This window comes from Bos taurus, chromosome 5 (assembly GCF_002263795.3).
Source record: "Bos taurus isolate L1 Dominette 01449 registration number 42190680 breed Hereford chromosome 5, ARS-UCD2.0, whole genome shotgun sequence".
NCBI lineage: Eukaryota > Metazoa > Chordata > Mammalia > Artiodactyla > Bovidae > Bos > Bos taurus.
In genome coordinates this window covers 17,899,666-17,916,788 of record NC_037332.1, presented here as the reverse complement: position 1 = coordinate 17,916,788, position 17,123 = coordinate 17,899,666, and the positions used below count along the sequence as shown (strand labels likewise).

Here is a 17,123-nt window from a genome sequence, read left to right as displayed (position 1 = left end):
CATGTGCCCACTTCAGGGGACATGAGTTTGATCCCTGGTCTGGGAACTAAGATCTTGCAAGCTGTGTGGCATGACCAAAAATAAAAGAAGGAAAGGAAAAAAGGAAAGAAGTTACACTTGCATAAACTGTTTTTTCTAGTCATAGTCTAAAAGAAAGAAGGAAATTTAGGAAGTATTTGGAGAATAAGGACAGTTGCAAAGGACAAGATTTTCATTTGAAGTGTACTATAAGGATGAAAGTGAAGTTGGGTAAGGGAAAAAAAGCACAAGGCAAAATGGAAACATAAAATGATAAAAAGATAGTTGGATGATGAGGAAAAATAACACATAAGAAGTCATAAGTCACAAACATTAGAGAGTTCTGGAATTTCTGTTTGCCAGATTGCTAGCCCTTGTATTATCTTTAAGTACTGGAGAGACAGCAGTATACCTACAGTGAGTAGTGTAGTTGAGGTATACAAAATAGTAAAAGACAGAGTTTTGACTTATAAAAAATATATTTTATAATTCTGTTGAATAAAACAAGACCTACCTTTTTCTTACTTCTAGTGAAAGTTGCTCAATCGTATTTGACTCTTTGCAACCCCATGGACTGTACTGTCCGTGGAAGTCTCCAGGCCAGAATACTGCAGTGGGTAGCCTTTCCCTTCTCCAGGGGATCCTCCCAGCCCAGGAATCGAACCCATGTCTCCCGCATTGCAGGCGGATTCTTTACCAGCTGAGCCACAAGGGAAGCCCTCTTACTTCTAAATTGTATATTAATATTCAGAAAGTGAAAATATGTGATGTTCAAAATATTTTATAGGGTATACAAGAGCGAGATAGTCAAATTAAAATGCTCACTGAACAAGTTGAACAATATACAAAAGAAATGGAAAAAAATACGTTTATAATCGAAGATCTGAAAAATGAGCTCCAAAGAAATAAAGGTAATTCAGTGTTTAATAAGTAAGTAGTTATTTTAGATACCATTAAATTTTAAAAATGTTTTATTTTTATTAAAATGGAATTATGTTATAGCAATAGATATATTATTGATTTTTCTCTATTTGGATTTTACCATATTTAAAAAAATTTTACCTGATATTAACTACTTTACATGTGATACTAGTGTTTAAACTTGTAAATGGTGGCAGTATTTTCTATAGATTTTCTCTGATGAAAGTTACATTAACCTCTATTGCCAGATTGGCTGTATAAAAGAAATGAAAAATGGTGATAGTATTTATCCTCCTTTTTGTAATCAACAGAGAAGGAAAGAAAATAAACTTTTGATAAGTGTAACAATGTTGCAGAGATTTTTCAAAAGTAATTGACTTGTCAACATGTGAATTAATCTTACCGGACTTGCTAATGTCATTTTCTCCCTACCCTGGGTCATGCAAGCTTACCTAACTCATCAAATCTTTTGAATGTAGGTCCTTACAACATCCTTGATCCTGTATTTCCATACCACTACATGCTATAGTTATACTAGAGCACATTAATGCAAACTGTTCATAATTTCATGACATAGTAAGTCCATTTATTATGATTGCCAAGATAAAAAAAATAAGACATGGGAAATAATGAGTGAGTCTGTGTGTGTGTTTTTGTGTAAGTGAAGTAACGGTGTTGGTGTTGGTGAAGGTGTAGTTGTAATTTAGATAGTGAAACAAAAGCCTCATTGAGGAGATATTTAAACAAAGACTTAAAGGAACTGAGGGAGGGAGCCATGCATATGTTCCTGAGGAGGGGGCAAATAAGCTCAGGGCACTGAAGCAGGAGTGCATGGCGCATGTTTGAGGGACAGCAAAGAAGCCATTTTGCCTGGAGTAGAGTGAGCAGGTGGGCAGTCCTCCGTATGCAATCAGAGAGGTGAGGCTGTATCATATGGGGCCTTACAATTCATTGCAAGGACTTTGGCTTTTCTTTTAAGTGAGAATGGATATCAAGGAAAGTTTCTGAAGAAAGGAGTGATGTAGTTTGACTTGGACTGTGTTTGCCATAGACTTGAGGACTGGTAAGGACAGAAGCAGGGAAACCTGCTTACAATAAATCTATTGTAGCAACCTGGGGAAAAGCGACGGTAGCCAAAAGCATGGAGGTAGCAGTGAAGTTATAAGTAGTCAGTTCTGGATGTATTTTGAAGGTGATGGAAATGAAATTTGCTGACAGATAAGATGCAAGAGGTAAGAAAGTTATCAAGGTTTTTGGTCTGAATGCTGGGGAGGACTGTGGAAAGAGAAGGTTTAGAGATGATCAGATACTTAGTTAAATAAGACTTGTTAAGTGAGAGATGCTTAGTAGACATCTGAGTGAAAGTGTTAAGTAGGTGGTGGTGGTGGTGATTTAGTTGCTAAGTCATGTCTGACTTTAGTGACTCCATGGACTGTTGCCTTCAGTCTCCTCTATCTGTGGGATTTCCCAGGCAAGAATACTAGAGTGGGTTGCCATTTCCCCCTCCAGGGGATCTTCCTGACCCAGAGATGGAACCCAGTTCTCCTGCAGCAGTCTCTTACATTGCAGGCAGTTTCTTTACTGACTGAGCCACCAGGGAAGCACATTAAGTAGGTACTTGTATATAAAAGTCTCAGGTTCAGGAGGGTAGTCTAGGCTAAACATACCAATTTGGGAACTATATGCATAAAAATGGTAGTGGAAGTCATGAAGCTGGCTGAGATGATCAAGGGAGAAGATAGAGAGTGTTGGTTAAGAAGAAAAATCTTAAGACCGAGCTCTGGGATGCTTCTACCTTAGAGTTGGGGAGATGAAAAGGAACAACCAAAGAGACTGAAAAGGAAAGACCTGGGAGATGGGAGGAAAACCAGAAGTGTAAGGAGTCCCGAAACTCACATGAGGAATGTCATTAAGGAAGAGCATAAGCAGCTGTGTTCAGTGCTATGTTCATTGCTGCTGGTAAGTCAACAGGAGCACTGAAAATTGACCACTGGATTTATCAGTGGTTGTTTTAGTTCAAGAGAAAATACAGAGGTGAAATAGGGCAAATACAAAGACTTCTGAGGGCTGTTTCTGCAAAGGAAAAGAGAGAAATAGAGTTGTATCTTGGGGGAAGAAGGTTAAAAAGTGTTTTTTAAAATGGATGAAATAATCATATTTCTAAGTTAATAGGAAAGATCCATTAAAGAAGAAGCAAGTCATGAATTGATGAAGCAGGGAAATGAGAGAAGGACTTCTGAACTAATAGCCTCGAGGAAGCAATGGGATGGGATCTAGTGTTCACTGGAGTAGAAAGCTTAGGAGCATAGAGTTACCCATAGTAGCAGGAAGAAAGCTAGAGTGTATACATGGAGTTGAATGTGGTTGGGTAGATGTCCTGACAGTAAAAACTTCTATTTTCTCAGTAAACAAGCAGAGTTCTCAGATGAAAGTGTGGATAGAAGCAGATGTATTAGAAGTTTGAGGTGAAAGAAGTAAAGAGAAAGTATGAACTGGTCATCTGGAAGAATGAACAGACTCAGGAAATGTACTGTAATCATTGAGCACCATCAAGGTCCACTGGATATACTTATTTATATGTGTGTCTCTATTATGTATGTATGAGAGTTACATTTTGCCAGTAGCTTAAATTACTTTAAAAGGATGATAGATATTGTGGAGTTCGCATATTCCAGTCAAGAGGAGGAAAACTGACAGTTGATCTCTGCTGTCAAATAAGGAAGAGGTCTTATTTAATGACACTATGTTGGAGAAGGCAATGGCACCCCACTCCAGTACTCTTGCCTGGAAAATCCCATGGATGGAGGAGCCTGGTAGGCTGCAGTCCATGGGGTCGCTACGAGTCAGACACGACTGAGTGACTTCACTTTCACTTTTCACCTTCATGCATTGGAGAAGAAAATGACAACCCACTCCAGTGTTCTTGCCTGGAGAATCCCAGGGACGGGGGAGCCTGGTGGGCTGCCGTCTATGGGGTCGCACAGAGTCGGACACGACTGAAGCTACTTAGCAGCAGCATGTTGGTCTGTAGTCATATGACCTCTAAAGCCTACAGAAGGGGTGTATACTACACAGTCTCTTTGTCTTGGCTTTAACATGTATATGTCAGTCTGTGGTGTTCCCCCTTCATTGATTTGGGTTAGTTTTAGCTCTCAGGAGTATCTGAAAAATGGTGGCAAAAATCACAATGGAAGTTTATTTATCACTGTGTACTGATCTAGAATTAGGTGGTCTAGGGTATTGCCTTCATTTGCCTCATGTAAAATAGAACTTTACCCTCACTTCCAGTCCCAAACAGCGAGATAGAGCAAGAGGAGGCAAGAAGCAAAGAGCGTGTACTGAAGGACAAGGAGTAATTTACTGCGGAAGGGTCATGCAGCGGAAGTCCTTACAGACTGCAAGGAGATCAAACCAGTCAGTACTAAAGGAAATCAACCCTGAATATTCATTGGAAGGACTGATGGCTGAGGCTGAAGCTCCAGTATTTTGGTCACCTAATGCGAAGAGCCAAGTCATTGGGAAAGACCTTGATGCTGGGAAAGATTGAAGGCAAAAGGAGAAAGGGGTGGCAGAGGATGAGATGATTAGATAGCATCACCAACTCAATGGACATGAATTTGAGCAAACTCCGAGAGGTAGTAAAGGACAGAGGAGCCTGGTGTGCTGCAGTCCATGGGGTCGCAAAGAGTCAGACACTACTTAGCAACTGAACAACAATGCAGAAGAAAGGGAGAATAGATTGTGGGGACAGCAGACTCTTTCACATTCTCCAGAGAGCAGGGCTCACTTCTTAGAAACACGTGTGATCTCCCACACTAGACTGATGCCTTATATAAGTATAAACCCTGTAATTCAGTAGATGTTTACTATATAAGAGTGATTATTGGCAGTAAATTTTAAAATGATAGGAATGTTTATTTTGGTCTTAGCAACAATTTGGTAAGATGTACAAGTAGGAATTTTTAGCAACTAGTTACAGTTAAGTTTAATTGCAAGTGATATAAAAAAAAAATCAAATGTAACAGTGGTTTAAACAGGATGGAAATGCACTTTTCCATAATATAATCAAAGCTGAGGCAACTTGTATAGGGTTGGTGTGCTAGTTGTACAAATACCAGGTACCAAGTCCCTATTATCTTGTTGCTCTGCCTATCTCAACATGTGGTTTCCATCTCATGTTATAAGACTGAGTCTGGCCGGAGCCCTAATGTACATATTCCAGCTGGCAGGCAGAAGGAAGGAGAAAAGAAAGTTTCACTCCTCTGCTTTAAAAAACATTTCCTGAAAATGTGCACATGGTCTTTCTGTTTATATCCTTTAGTCACATGGCCACCCTTGGCTACTGAAATATAAGTGGAAATTTAGTTTTTATTTGAAGTCGCTCTGTGTCCAACTAAAAGACCATAATTCTATTACAGTGGACACAGTGGGCCACAATGATCATTCCTTGTAAAGCAGTGCTTTCCAGTCTTTTATAATCCATACCCTTTCAGCTAAGAAGATTTTCTTAGAATCCTTTTTAGTTTTATTAATAAAACTGAATTCAGTTCAGTTTAGTCACTCAGTCGTGTCCAGCTCTTTGCGACCCAATGAACCGTGCCATGCCAGGCCTCCCTGTCCATCACCAACTGCCGGAGTCCACCCAAACCCATGTCCATTGAGTTGGTGATGCCATCCAACCATCTCATCCTCTGTTGTCCCCTTCTCCTCCTGCCCTCAATCTTTCCCAGCATCACAGTCTTTTCAAATGAGTCAGCTCTTCACATGAGGTGGCCAAAGTATTGGAGTTTCAGCTTCAACATCAGTCCTACCAATGAACACCCAGGACTGATCTCCTTTAGGATGGACTGGTTGGATCTCCTTGCAGTCCAAGGGACTCTCAAGAGTCTTCTCCAACAACACAGTTCAAAAGCATCAGTTCTTTGGTGCTCAGCTTTCCTTATAGTCCAACTCTCACATCCATACATGACCACTGGAAAAACCATAGCCTTGACTAGACGGATCTTTGTTGGCAAAGTAATGTCTCTGCTTTTGAATATGCTATCTAGGTTGGTCATAACTTTCCTTCCAAGGAGTAAGCACCTTTTAATTTCATGGTTGCAGTCACCATCTGCAGTGATTTTGGAGCCCAGAAAAATAAAGTCTGACACTGTTTCCCCATCTGTTGACATGAAGTGATGGGACCAGATGCCATGCTTTTAGATTTCTGGATGTTGAGCTTTAAGCCAACTTTTTCACTCTCCTCTTTCACTTTCATCAAGAGGCTCTTTAGTTCTTCTTCATTTTCTGCCATAAGGGTGGTGTCATCTGCATATCTGAGGTTATTGATATTTCTCCCAGCAATCTTGATTCCAGCTGTGCTTCCTCAAGCCCAGCGTTTCTCATGATGTACTCTGCATATAAGTTAAATAAGCAGGGTGACAACATACAGCCTTGACGTACTCCTTTTCCTATTTGGAACCAGTCTGTTGTTCCATGTCCAGTTCTAACTGTTGCTACCTGACCTGCATACAGGTTTCTCAAGAGGCAGGTCAGGTGGTCTGGTATTCCCATCTCTTTCAGAATTTTCCACAGTTGATTGTGATCCACACAGTCAAAGGCTTCGGCATAGTCAATAAAGCAGAAATAGATGTTTTCTGCAACTTTCTTGCTTTTTTGATGATCCATTGGATGTTGGTAATTTGATCTCTGGTTCCTCTGCCTTTTCTAAAACCAGGTTGAACATCTGGAAGTTCACGGTTCACATATTGCTGAAGCCTGGCTTGGAGAATTTTGAGCATTACTTTACTAGCATGTGAGATGAGTGCAATTGTGTAGTAGTTTGAGTTGTTTTATAAATATAAATTTGTAATATTAAATGGTCTTTTTTAAATGACATATCACTCTTCCTGCTTCCCATATTGTAATCAGTCATTTATAGGAGTAAGTAATCACTTCAGTTCATTGACGATTTTAATTTTTACCCTGTAGGAGCTTCAACACTTACGCAGCGGACTCATTATATGAAAATTCAGTCTAAGGTTCAAATTTTAGAAGAGAGAACTAAAGAGGCTGAGAGAACAGCTGAACTGGCTGAGGCTGATGCTAGGGAAAAGGATAAAGAACTGGTTGAGACTTTGAAGCGATTAAAAGATTATGAATCCGTATGTATTTTTATCTTGTCAATCACGGAACCACTTCAAGTAAGACTGTTCTGTGCCATTTACTGTGTGCATTTAAAAACATTCCAGAAGTATCTCATGATAAAGGTTATCCTAACTGAGTTACACTGAAGTGTTCAGACTTCTGTGTAACATTAACTTTTTGGCAGGAAAATTGTTTTCAGACCATCTGGCTAAAGGCTTTTGCCCAGATAATCAGCTTTGCTGAGGCACCTGGATTCCATTCTTTGTAATCTATGCCACTGTACCACCATGTGACACCACTGATGGTGTAAAAGTTGTAATTGGGGCAGGTTTGTAAGTACTGTGCCAACACAGCTTTACTTTGTGCTTTTTATATTTTTAAATCTGATTACAGCTATATCACACAACTGATAACCTACTTATTCTAATGGTATTGCTGATTCTCCCTTACTGTTCTTTTTCCATATGTTGTTAACTGTTTAATATGTAATATTCTGAGTTGCTTTGCCATTATGATGCTGTACTGGGAAATGTCAATTGTTCCATTTCCTTTATTATTACTCCTGGATTTGTTTTTTAAAAGTAGCATAAATAAACACAGTTTAAAGATGTAAATCTTAGTTATTTGTGTATTTCCCCTCGACTTAATAAGAAAACAAATTTTTGAACTTGAGAATTTATTCAAATAAACAATGTTATATTTAAATCACACTGGGTATTTTTCAGGGAGTTTATGGTTTAGAAGATGCTGTTATTGAAATAAAGAATTGTAAAAACCAAATTAAAATAAGAGATCGAGAGATTGAAGTATTGACAAAGGAAATCAATAAGCTTGAGTTGAAGATCAATGATTTTCTTGATGAAAATGAGGCACTTAGAGAGCGCATGGGTAAGGCATCTTTTAAGATACGGAGTTTGCTCAACCCTAATTGTCAAGTCATTTTTTATTGTTTATTTTTATTTTTAATAATTGGATACCCTTTTTTTCCAAATACTTTCTCCTATAAAAATATTTAAAATTAGTGAAAGTGGAACTGTTCCAATTGAAGTGGGATTATGGATTTGATGGAATGGGGATGATAGTTGGCCAGATCTGGAGCATTACTATATTCAGTCCAAGATCTCCTCAATAATAATTGCTTGTTTAAAAAATGAAAGTCTACTTTCTTAATACCATATATTACACATTACCTTTATTTTCAACAAAAGTAATTTGTTAGTTTGAAAAATGCTCTAACTTCAGATGAATGTTGGAAACATTTAGAAATACTGTTTAATCCTTTTTAAGACTTTATTTGATAAATACTTGAATTTTATAGTTTAGATTAAGTTTTACTTAGGTTGAGTATTATAAGGTTACTACCGATTATAAGAAGTAGTTAGTAAATATAGCTTGAAAGTTTGTATATTGATATCAGTAAATAGTTCACTAGTGAATATTTCACTAGTTTGAATGTTATGACAGTCCAGTATAAATTGCTACTTGAAAATGAAAATAATGTTGTAAATAATGATTTAATTATACTTGGTAGATACCAATTAATGCTCTTCTAGGGTTAAAGTGATCCCCTGTAAAAACTATTCTCCAAAGGAAAAAGAAGTAAAAATTTTATACATACTATTGATTTGTAAAAGTTTCTAACTGGGACCCAGAGTCATGCAAGGACCTCAAGTTAGACTTAGTCTAATCAATTTGACCTATCAGATTATGGCCAACTTGAATCTGGATGTTCGTAAAGATGACTGAACTATATAGATAGTAGTCACAAACATCAAACTTTCTGTATTTTAAAGGCCCCAAGTCTTGCTTCATAATTATTGAGACAGTCTTGATATCTGGTTTTCACAGCATGGTGGCATCTTAGTAATAGGAAAATAGGAAAGAGGCACACTGAGCACGTCAGTCTAGTCACGATGATATAATTGATGTTGATATTAATAATGACTGCTCTGTGCTAAGCACTGCTATAAATACTTTATTTGGGTTAATTTTATTATACCCCTGACAACAAGCCAAGAAGAAATACATATATACATACATGCTAAGTCGCTTACATACATACACTATTATCCCTGCTGCTGCTGCTGCTGCTAAGTCACTTCAGTCATGTCCGACTCTGTGTGACCCCATAGACGGCAGCCCACCAGACTCCCCCGTCCCTGGGATTCTCCAGGCAAGAACACTGGAGTGGGTTGCCATTTCCTTCTCCAATGCATGAAAGTGAAAAGTGAAAGTGAAGTCGCTCAGTCGTGTCCTACTCTTCGAGACCTCGTGGACTGCAGCCCACCAGGCTCCTCCGTCCATGGGATTTTCCAGGCAAGAGTACTGGAGTGGGGTGCCATCGCCTTCTCCGATTATCCCTGCTGCTGCTAAGTCACTTCAGTCGTGTCCGACTCTGAGCGACCCCAGAGACGGCAGCCCCCGAGGCCCCCTTGTCCCTGGGATTCTCCAGGCAAGAACACTGGAGTGGGTTGCCATTTCCTTCTTCAGTGCATGAAAGTGAAAAGTGAACGTGAAGTTGGTCAATTGTGTCTGACTCTTAGCGACCCCATGGACTGCAGCCCACCAAGCTCCTCCATCCATGGGATTTTCCAGGCAAAAGTGCTGGAGTGGGGTGCCATTGCCTTCTCCAAACCGATTATCCCTACAACTAGTTAATAATTAAAAGTAGGAATTGAACCCAACTGTTTTATTCCAAAGCTTCTATTCTTAATACATGATAGTACCACTATGATAGTCCAACATTGAGAAGACAGATCATAATATGTTTTTGTCAGGATTTCCATTAAAAATTGTGATAAAATTTTAGCTTATACAGTTCAAATACCTGAAGAACTCTTGCACAAAAAGTACCCCGTTCTTCAGTGATGCTGGCTAAATAGATTATAACCAGTTGCTTGATTATAACCAGTTGTTATATGAAGTTTTTTGTAGCTCATTTGAATATTAATAAGGTTTTAATCATATTGCTTTTTATTTTAGGCCTTGAACCAACAACAATGATTGATTTAACTGAATTTAGAAATACCAAAAGTTTAAAACAGCAGCAATACAGAGCTGAAAACCAGATTCTTTTGAAAGAGGCAAGTGCGGTAGTCAACTGGTTATTTTCCTGGTTGAAGCAAAGAGAAATACTAATAGTTTATACCTTGTAGATTGAAAGTCTAGAGGAAGAACGACTTGATCTGAAGAAAAAAATTCGTCAAATGGCTCAAGAAAAAGGAAAAAGAACTGTCACTTCAGGTATACTCTGTTACTCCAAACCTTTAAAGAATCATTGGAAAATGAATGGTGTGGATATAGAATTTTCTGTAAGTTGGAAATATTATTGCTATATTCCTGTGGTTTTACTACAAGTTTAATAAATGAAAATAATGGCCTGATGAAAGTGTACGAGTGTCATTGAGTTCAGTCCTAAATCTGAAACAGTTAAAAAGAATAATAAGTGAACAAAAAACAAACTTCAGAATCATGGACTTTAGAAAACTTTATAGTATAATCTTACTAATTTCTAGTCAATCACAGTATGTTGTGATTAGTAATGATAAAACTTAGTAATTTGTTAATATATTATTATGTTAATATTTTCTCTTTCCTTAAAAGCTATGCACTGAAAGCTTTCTTTGTACATTATTCTTTGCTAAGTGAAAGTAATATTTTATTGAATAAAAATTAACATATTTTTTTGTTTTGATTTATCTTACATAATATAAAGAGAACAGTTGGATTAGTTCTTTAATAGCTATTGCTTTTTTGTAAGGAGACCATAGAGACAGAATTTTTTTTCTAACTTGGCCCCAGCTCACAAGTATCTGTGAATAATAAAGATTTTTTTTTTTTAGCTTTATGCTCTCTATAGTATATCAAACATTTCTCGAAGGGCAAAACTTTGTAATTTATTCATATATTAAGCAATTTAGTAATCATTCATGATTCTTTATGGGTATATCTGTTAACTATATTGGCACTTACTAATATGTGAAAAAGAAGGATAGAGAAGATAGAATTCGTATTGTTTCTCATTAATATCTTATTAAAAGTAGCCTAAAGTAGGCAGTTGTAGAGGAGGCTACATGTGGATCCAGGATCTTAGAAATAATTATTTTACCTTTTGTTTGATTTAAAACTTGATTTAGTTTTTAAGAATTAAAGTTTTGGGGGCTTACCAGTGGGTAAGAGTCCGTGCTTCCACTGCAAGCGGTGCAGGTTTGATCACTGGTCTGGAAACTAAGATCCCATGTACTGTGAGGCATAGCCAAAAAAAAACCAAGAACATTAAAATATTGGAATAATAAGAGTTATTTTTATGTTTCTCATTTGTTAATTCTTTTATTTGTAGGATTAATTGCTGAGGACCTGAACCTAACTGAACACTTTTCTCAAGAGAATAGAATGGGAGAAAGAAAATCTGATTTCATGAGCCTCAAAAATATGAGTGAAGAACAGTCAAAGGTAGATAGTAAAGTATTACTATGGCAAAGTTAAAGAATATTATTATCAGGCTTTCATTTCTTCCCCTATTATCTCATTTTGGACATTGCTTCTTTTTATACTTGTTAAAAAGTCTCAGATAGATCCCAAGATTAATGAAACATTGTTTACTCTGAATACAGATTAGGAGTTCAGATAAAGTAGAGCTGCTGCATAGGAGACCATCATTCAATATTCCACAGTCATGTCAGAATGAGCCAGAAGAGAATATGACCATGGGATCATTATCGAGAATGTTATCTGAAATTCACCAGCGTGTAGAAAGTGAAGTGAATCCTTTTGTCTCTTTAACTACACATTCTTCATCTGTACAAGTGAAAGATGATATTTCACCTCCAGAAACTATTACAATAAGGGAGATTTTTAAAGCACCCTGTCTACAATCTTTAAGAAATCTAGAATCATTAATCAGTACCTTTAGTAGAGAGAGTCATGAAGAAATAAACGAATATTTATGTTCTATTTCTGATGAGTCTATGAAGAAAGTGACAAGAAGCCATCAGGCACTTGAAAAGACTAATTTCACACAAAAAAGTGATTCATCTTTACGAGCCTTATCAGCACCTTCAGATTTAATGCAGAAGTTATCACTTAGGCAAAAATCAGCAATATTTTGTCAACAAATTCATGACAATAGTGCTGGCATGGATAAATCACAAGTAGCAACATCAGAAGATGAACAGGTTCATACCCCAATCAACTTTGCTGATACCAATTTGAAAGAAGATATAGGAAAAAGTGAAGTTCCCATACAGACAGAAATCTGGAAAGGTAAACTTGAAGTTAATGTTCCGGACCCTGTGCCAATTACTGCACAATCAAAATTACCTCAGATAGATCCACTTGAAAATCTTATAGAACAGCTACGGACAGAACTAGTATTTCTTAGATCTCAGGTGAGCTATCCTCCAAATAACATTCCTAGGACTTTTTTTTAAATTCATTTTTATGACTTTCTAACGAAATTCTGTAAGTAGCAGTTGTAATAATTTTTCTGTTTGCACATTAACACTAATTTATACACATTCTGTCTTTTAAAAATCTAAAAATGAAGTACGTTTGAGATGAACTCATTAACTTGCCTAATTTATAACATGTTTCTTTAGAATGAAGTCATAGCACAGGATTTATTGATCAAAGAAGCACAGAATAGAAATGCAGAAATAGAGCTTGCACGTCATAGAAGCCAGGCAGAACAGGTAGTGTAAAGGCAGATCATTAAAAGAGATGATTGTGGTGCTAAAGACAAAAACCTTCAGTATCTGTTTCCCTTTTGCCATGGTGTTTCAGGGAGGGAGAATGTGGGAGGGGTGATCATTACGTATTTCACCTTTTAAATTTTATTTTTATGACTGTTGCTATGTTTCTGTAGCTTGTTTTAGGTATTTTAAACCTCAGTTGATCAAACTTTTCTTTAAACTTCAAAACTATAAATATTGTAATATTTTTTAAAAAAAACAATTTTCTCTTTGTTTTGTTTAGAATGAATTTCTTTCAAGAGAACTAATTGAAAAGGAAAGAGATTTAGAAAGAAGTAGAACAGTAATAGCGAAATTTCAAAATAAATGTAAGTCACTGTTATCTCTTATTTTTCTTTACTTACTTAACCTGTACTGAAAATTATGGGTCTAAAGGACTAATACATTCTGTTCTCTAGTCTGTTTTAGCCTTAACAATGTCTATAATGTATCAATGTCAATCTCTCATTTATTTGGTTTGCCTTGCTTTATTTCTTTTTCAGAGAATGTTATTAATCTGAATTTATTGTAATGATAAATGAGTCTATTTTTTCTCTTTGGTCCTCTAATGAAAGTGAAGTTAGAAAATAAATGTAAAAGTTTTAATATAAAGTGAAAGCAAAGTATGCTTATGATTTATTTATTTCATCCATGAGCTATATATGTATATGTGTATTATTTAAATAGGTGTCCAGTTTTATTTAACTATTTACCCATTGGATTTATACTTGAATTTTTTGCACATTTATTTGTATTCACATTTTATAAATGGGCTATTTTTGCTATATTTGAAATACTTGTCATCTCTATAGCATAGTATAATTGGAAATTTATACCTAGTGTAAATTATAAATTGTAAATCTCATTCATTCAATAAATATGTCTTTTTTAGTAAAAGAATTAGTTGAAGAAAATAAGCAACTTGAAGAAGGTATGAAAGAAATATTGCAAGCTATTAAGGAAATACAGAAAGATCCTGATATTAAAGGAGGGGAAACATTTCTAATTATTCCCAGTCTTGAAAGACTAGTTAATGTAAGTTATTTTTATATTAATAGTTTTATTTTGTTGTTTCATCACTTTAAAAATGTTGTTCCCCTCTCATGGGTCTCCACAGCTTCTAATGAAACATTACTGTCATTTGAGTCATTCCACTGTATGAAATGTATAGTTCTCAAACTAGTTCAAAACTTTCTCTTTTTATTTTGTATTCACCAGCGTGATTGTAAAGTGCCAAAGGGTGTGTGTGTGTGTGTGTGTGTGTGTGTGTGTGTGCCTTGTTTGGGGTTTCCTGAGGTTGTTCACTTATGTTATTCACCACAATTGAGAAATTTTCTGCCATTAATTTCTTCATTTATTTTTTTCTGCCCCATTGTCTCTAGGACTCCAGTGATACATGTTAGACTTTTTGACATTGTCCCACAAATCCCTGAGGCTCTGTTCATTTTTTTTCCATAAAATTTTATCTTTTTTCTCCAAGTTGGATAATTGCTATTGATTTATCTTCAAGTTCACTGATACTTTCTTTGTCATCTCCACTTTTTATTTTAAGGGTCATGCTGAGACAAAGGCAGCAAGATGAGTAAAATCATGTGTAATCTCATCAAGAGTGTGATCTGGGATTTAACTCAAGGCAGTAGATTTCTAAGAGTAAGCCTTTACCCTAAGGAGATCAGAACAGGCTACATGAAGTAATAATTTATACTGATTCAAAAGGGATAGCAGGAAGAAATAGGCAGAAGGAGGTACTCTGACAGATGATAAAGTAGTCTAGTTAGTTGTCTTGTTGATAAATAGCATCATGTTGTCTATAAGGCCTTTTGGAAAATGAGATTGAATTAGACAGTGATAGGGACCCAGAAAAATATCCTATAGCGATAGAAAGTAAACTTAAGTGCATAACAATTATCTGATCTAAAGTGCTATTCTGATGATCTCTTAGACAAGATACTGGTATGTCATTGAATGGGATATATCAATCAGAAAAAAAGAAAAATAATGACCCAGAAGAGAAGCAGATGAAGTCTGTGGAAGCAGTGGTATCAGGAACGCTCGAGGCTGTCAATTAAAATAGAAAAAGTTCGAATTTTACTGGGCTATTTGGTCACTAAATAGAATTCCCCTTGTAGAGCAGAGTTTGATCTGAGACATAGTATTCGAAGTGGGTTGGTGACTTCAATATTTGACATATTTTTTTTTTTTATCCAGAACTCTTGGATAAGACTTTTATCATACTTTCCTTTTGTTATCTTGTATGCTTTAACTGTATGGAAAGGAAGCAGTGTAAATTTTATCTGATTGAATGTAGTAGCTATTTCATTCCATTGCTTATATTTTACTTTAAGATGCTTCATGGTTTCAAAGTATTTGCATATAAATTATCTCATTTTGACTGTATAAAAGCTTTGTGAAGCAGACAGAGCTAACATTACTTCCCCTTCTTTAGAGATAAAGAAGCTAAGATTTAAGGAATTTTAAGTCAGTTGTCCAGCTAGCAAGAGATTGGTTTATATTTGAACCTTAGTCATCTTGTTCCTGTCTAAGTTGTTTTTCTGGTCTACCAGTCTACTTGAGTTAGCTCAGTATTTGTTAATTGTTAGAATGAGGTGATCAGTATGCTTGGTAATACTGATGTAGGTTAACTGGTATTTTATAAATTTGTAAGAGATAGAGTTGGTATACATTATTACACATGGGAGTAGTATAATGCTTAAATGTAAGTGTTATTTAAACTTAATTATTATACTGTGATTTTAGTGTTTTTCTTTACATTTCTTCAATATAATTTAAATATATTAGGCTATAGAATCAAAGAATGCAGAAGGAATATTTGATGCTAATCTGCATTTAAAAGCCCAAGTTGATCAACTTACTGGAAGAAATGAAGAATTAAGACAGGAGCTCAGAGAATCTCGGAAAGAGGCTATAAATTATTCTCAGCAGTTGACAAAAGCACATTTAAAGGTGAGAATTTTTTTTAAATAAAAGAAAATGCTAAGCTTATGAACAAAGGTTTAATATGAAACATTTGTTTTCTTAATGACTATTTTATGAGAATATGCCCCTTGAATTAATTCTTTCTATATTAGAAAAGCTTCTGTTTGGATTTTTAAAATAGAATTAGTGGAAAAATCAGTACTTTATAATGTAAAAATGTTTGTGTGTTAGTTGCTCAGTTGTGTCTGACTCTGCGACCCCATGGACTGTAGCCTGCCAGGCTCTACTGTCCATGGGATTTTCCAGGCAAGAATACTGGAATGGGTTTCCATTTCCTTCTCCAGGGGATCTTACCTGACCCAGGGATTGAACCCCGGTCTCCTGCATTGCAGGCAGATTCTTTATGGTTTGAGCCACTCAAATCAGATCAGTCACTCAGTCGTGTCTGACTCTTTGCGACCCTTTGAATTGCAGCACGCCAGGCCTCCCTGTCCATCACCAACTCCCGGAGTTCACTCAGACTCACATCCATCGAGTCAGTGATGCCATCCAGCCATCTCATCCTCTGTCGTCCCCTTCTCCTCCTGCCCTCAAACCCTCCCAGCATCAGAGTTTTTTCCAGTGAGTCAATTCTTTGCATGAGGTGGCCAAAGTACTGGAGTTTCAGCTTTAGCATCATTCCTTCCAAAGAAATCCCAGGGCTGATCTCCTTCAGAATGGACTGGTTGGATCTCCTTGCAGTCCAAGGGACTCTCAAGAGTCTTCTCCAACACCACAGTTTGAGCCACTAGGAAAACATAAAAGGATACAGAGATTTTAAATGTATTCTTAGGCATCTCTAAGCAGAAATTACATTAATTTAATTAATACCTGGCAGAGCATTCATATATCTACTTGTTAAAGTTACTCTTTAGGAAATTTAAGTTACTGCTTTTTAATTTGTCTTTTTGTGTAAGAGATGGGATTCTCATTTCTGAATTGTTTGTTTCCAGATAGATCATCTTGAAAAAGAAACCAGTCTTTTACGACAAACAGAAGGATCAAATGTTGTGTTTAAAGGAATAGACTTACCTGATGGGATAGCACCATCTAGTGCCAATATTATTAATGCTCAGAATGAATATTTAATACATATCTTACAGGTACTGAAAACTTTATATGTGAATAGCAAAATAACAATCATCAGCTGTTTCTTTGAGTTCTTAGACTATTAACAGTGAGATGTATTTTTACTGGATTTTGATGTTAGATGGAATGTTATGAATAAAAGCAGTTTGTTCTATTCATCTGAATGAAAAGCAGGCATGCCATTCATATGAAATGTATGATTGACAGAATAACATGCAGCTACTATAAGGTAGTAATGTATAAGTAAAGTGAGCTCTTTTATCT

The 17,123-nt window shown here is 36.2% G+C and overlaps 1 protein-coding gene across 7 annotated transcripts in view; it reads left to right on the top strand.

Moving 5' to 3' along the window:
- CEP290 (centrosomal protein 290) overlaps positions 1 to 17,123 on the top strand; it is a 96,056-nt gene that overhangs the window by 16,004 nt on the left and 62,929 nt on the right. For 6 of the 7 annotated variants that reach the window (XM_059886126.1, XM_059886125.1, XM_059886127.1 and 3 more), the window contains exons 12-23: positions 806 to 929; positions 6,910 to 7,082; positions 7,791 to 7,953; positions 10,048 to 10,148; positions 10,221 to 10,308; positions 11,405 to 11,517; positions 11,679 to 12,452; positions 12,663 to 12,755; positions 13,039 to 13,123; positions 13,687 to 13,829; positions 15,594 to 15,758; positions 16,724 to 16,873. In XM_059886126.1, the coding sequence (XP_059742109.1) occupies positions 806 to 929; positions 6,910 to 7,082; positions 7,791 to 7,953; positions 10,048 to 10,148; positions 10,221 to 10,308; positions 11,405 to 11,517; positions 11,679 to 12,452; positions 12,663 to 12,755; positions 13,039 to 13,123; positions 13,687 to 13,829; positions 15,594 to 15,758; positions 16,724 to 16,873 (2,172 nt within the window). The remainder of the gene's footprint in view (positions 1 to 805; positions 930 to 6,909; positions 7,083 to 7,790; positions 7,954 to 10,047; positions 10,149 to 10,220; positions 10,309 to 11,404; positions 11,518 to 11,678; positions 12,453 to 12,662; positions 12,756 to 13,038; positions 13,124 to 13,686; positions 13,830 to 15,593; positions 15,759 to 16,723; positions 16,874 to 17,123) is intronic. The other variant, XM_005206047.5, reaches the window with a different exon arrangement.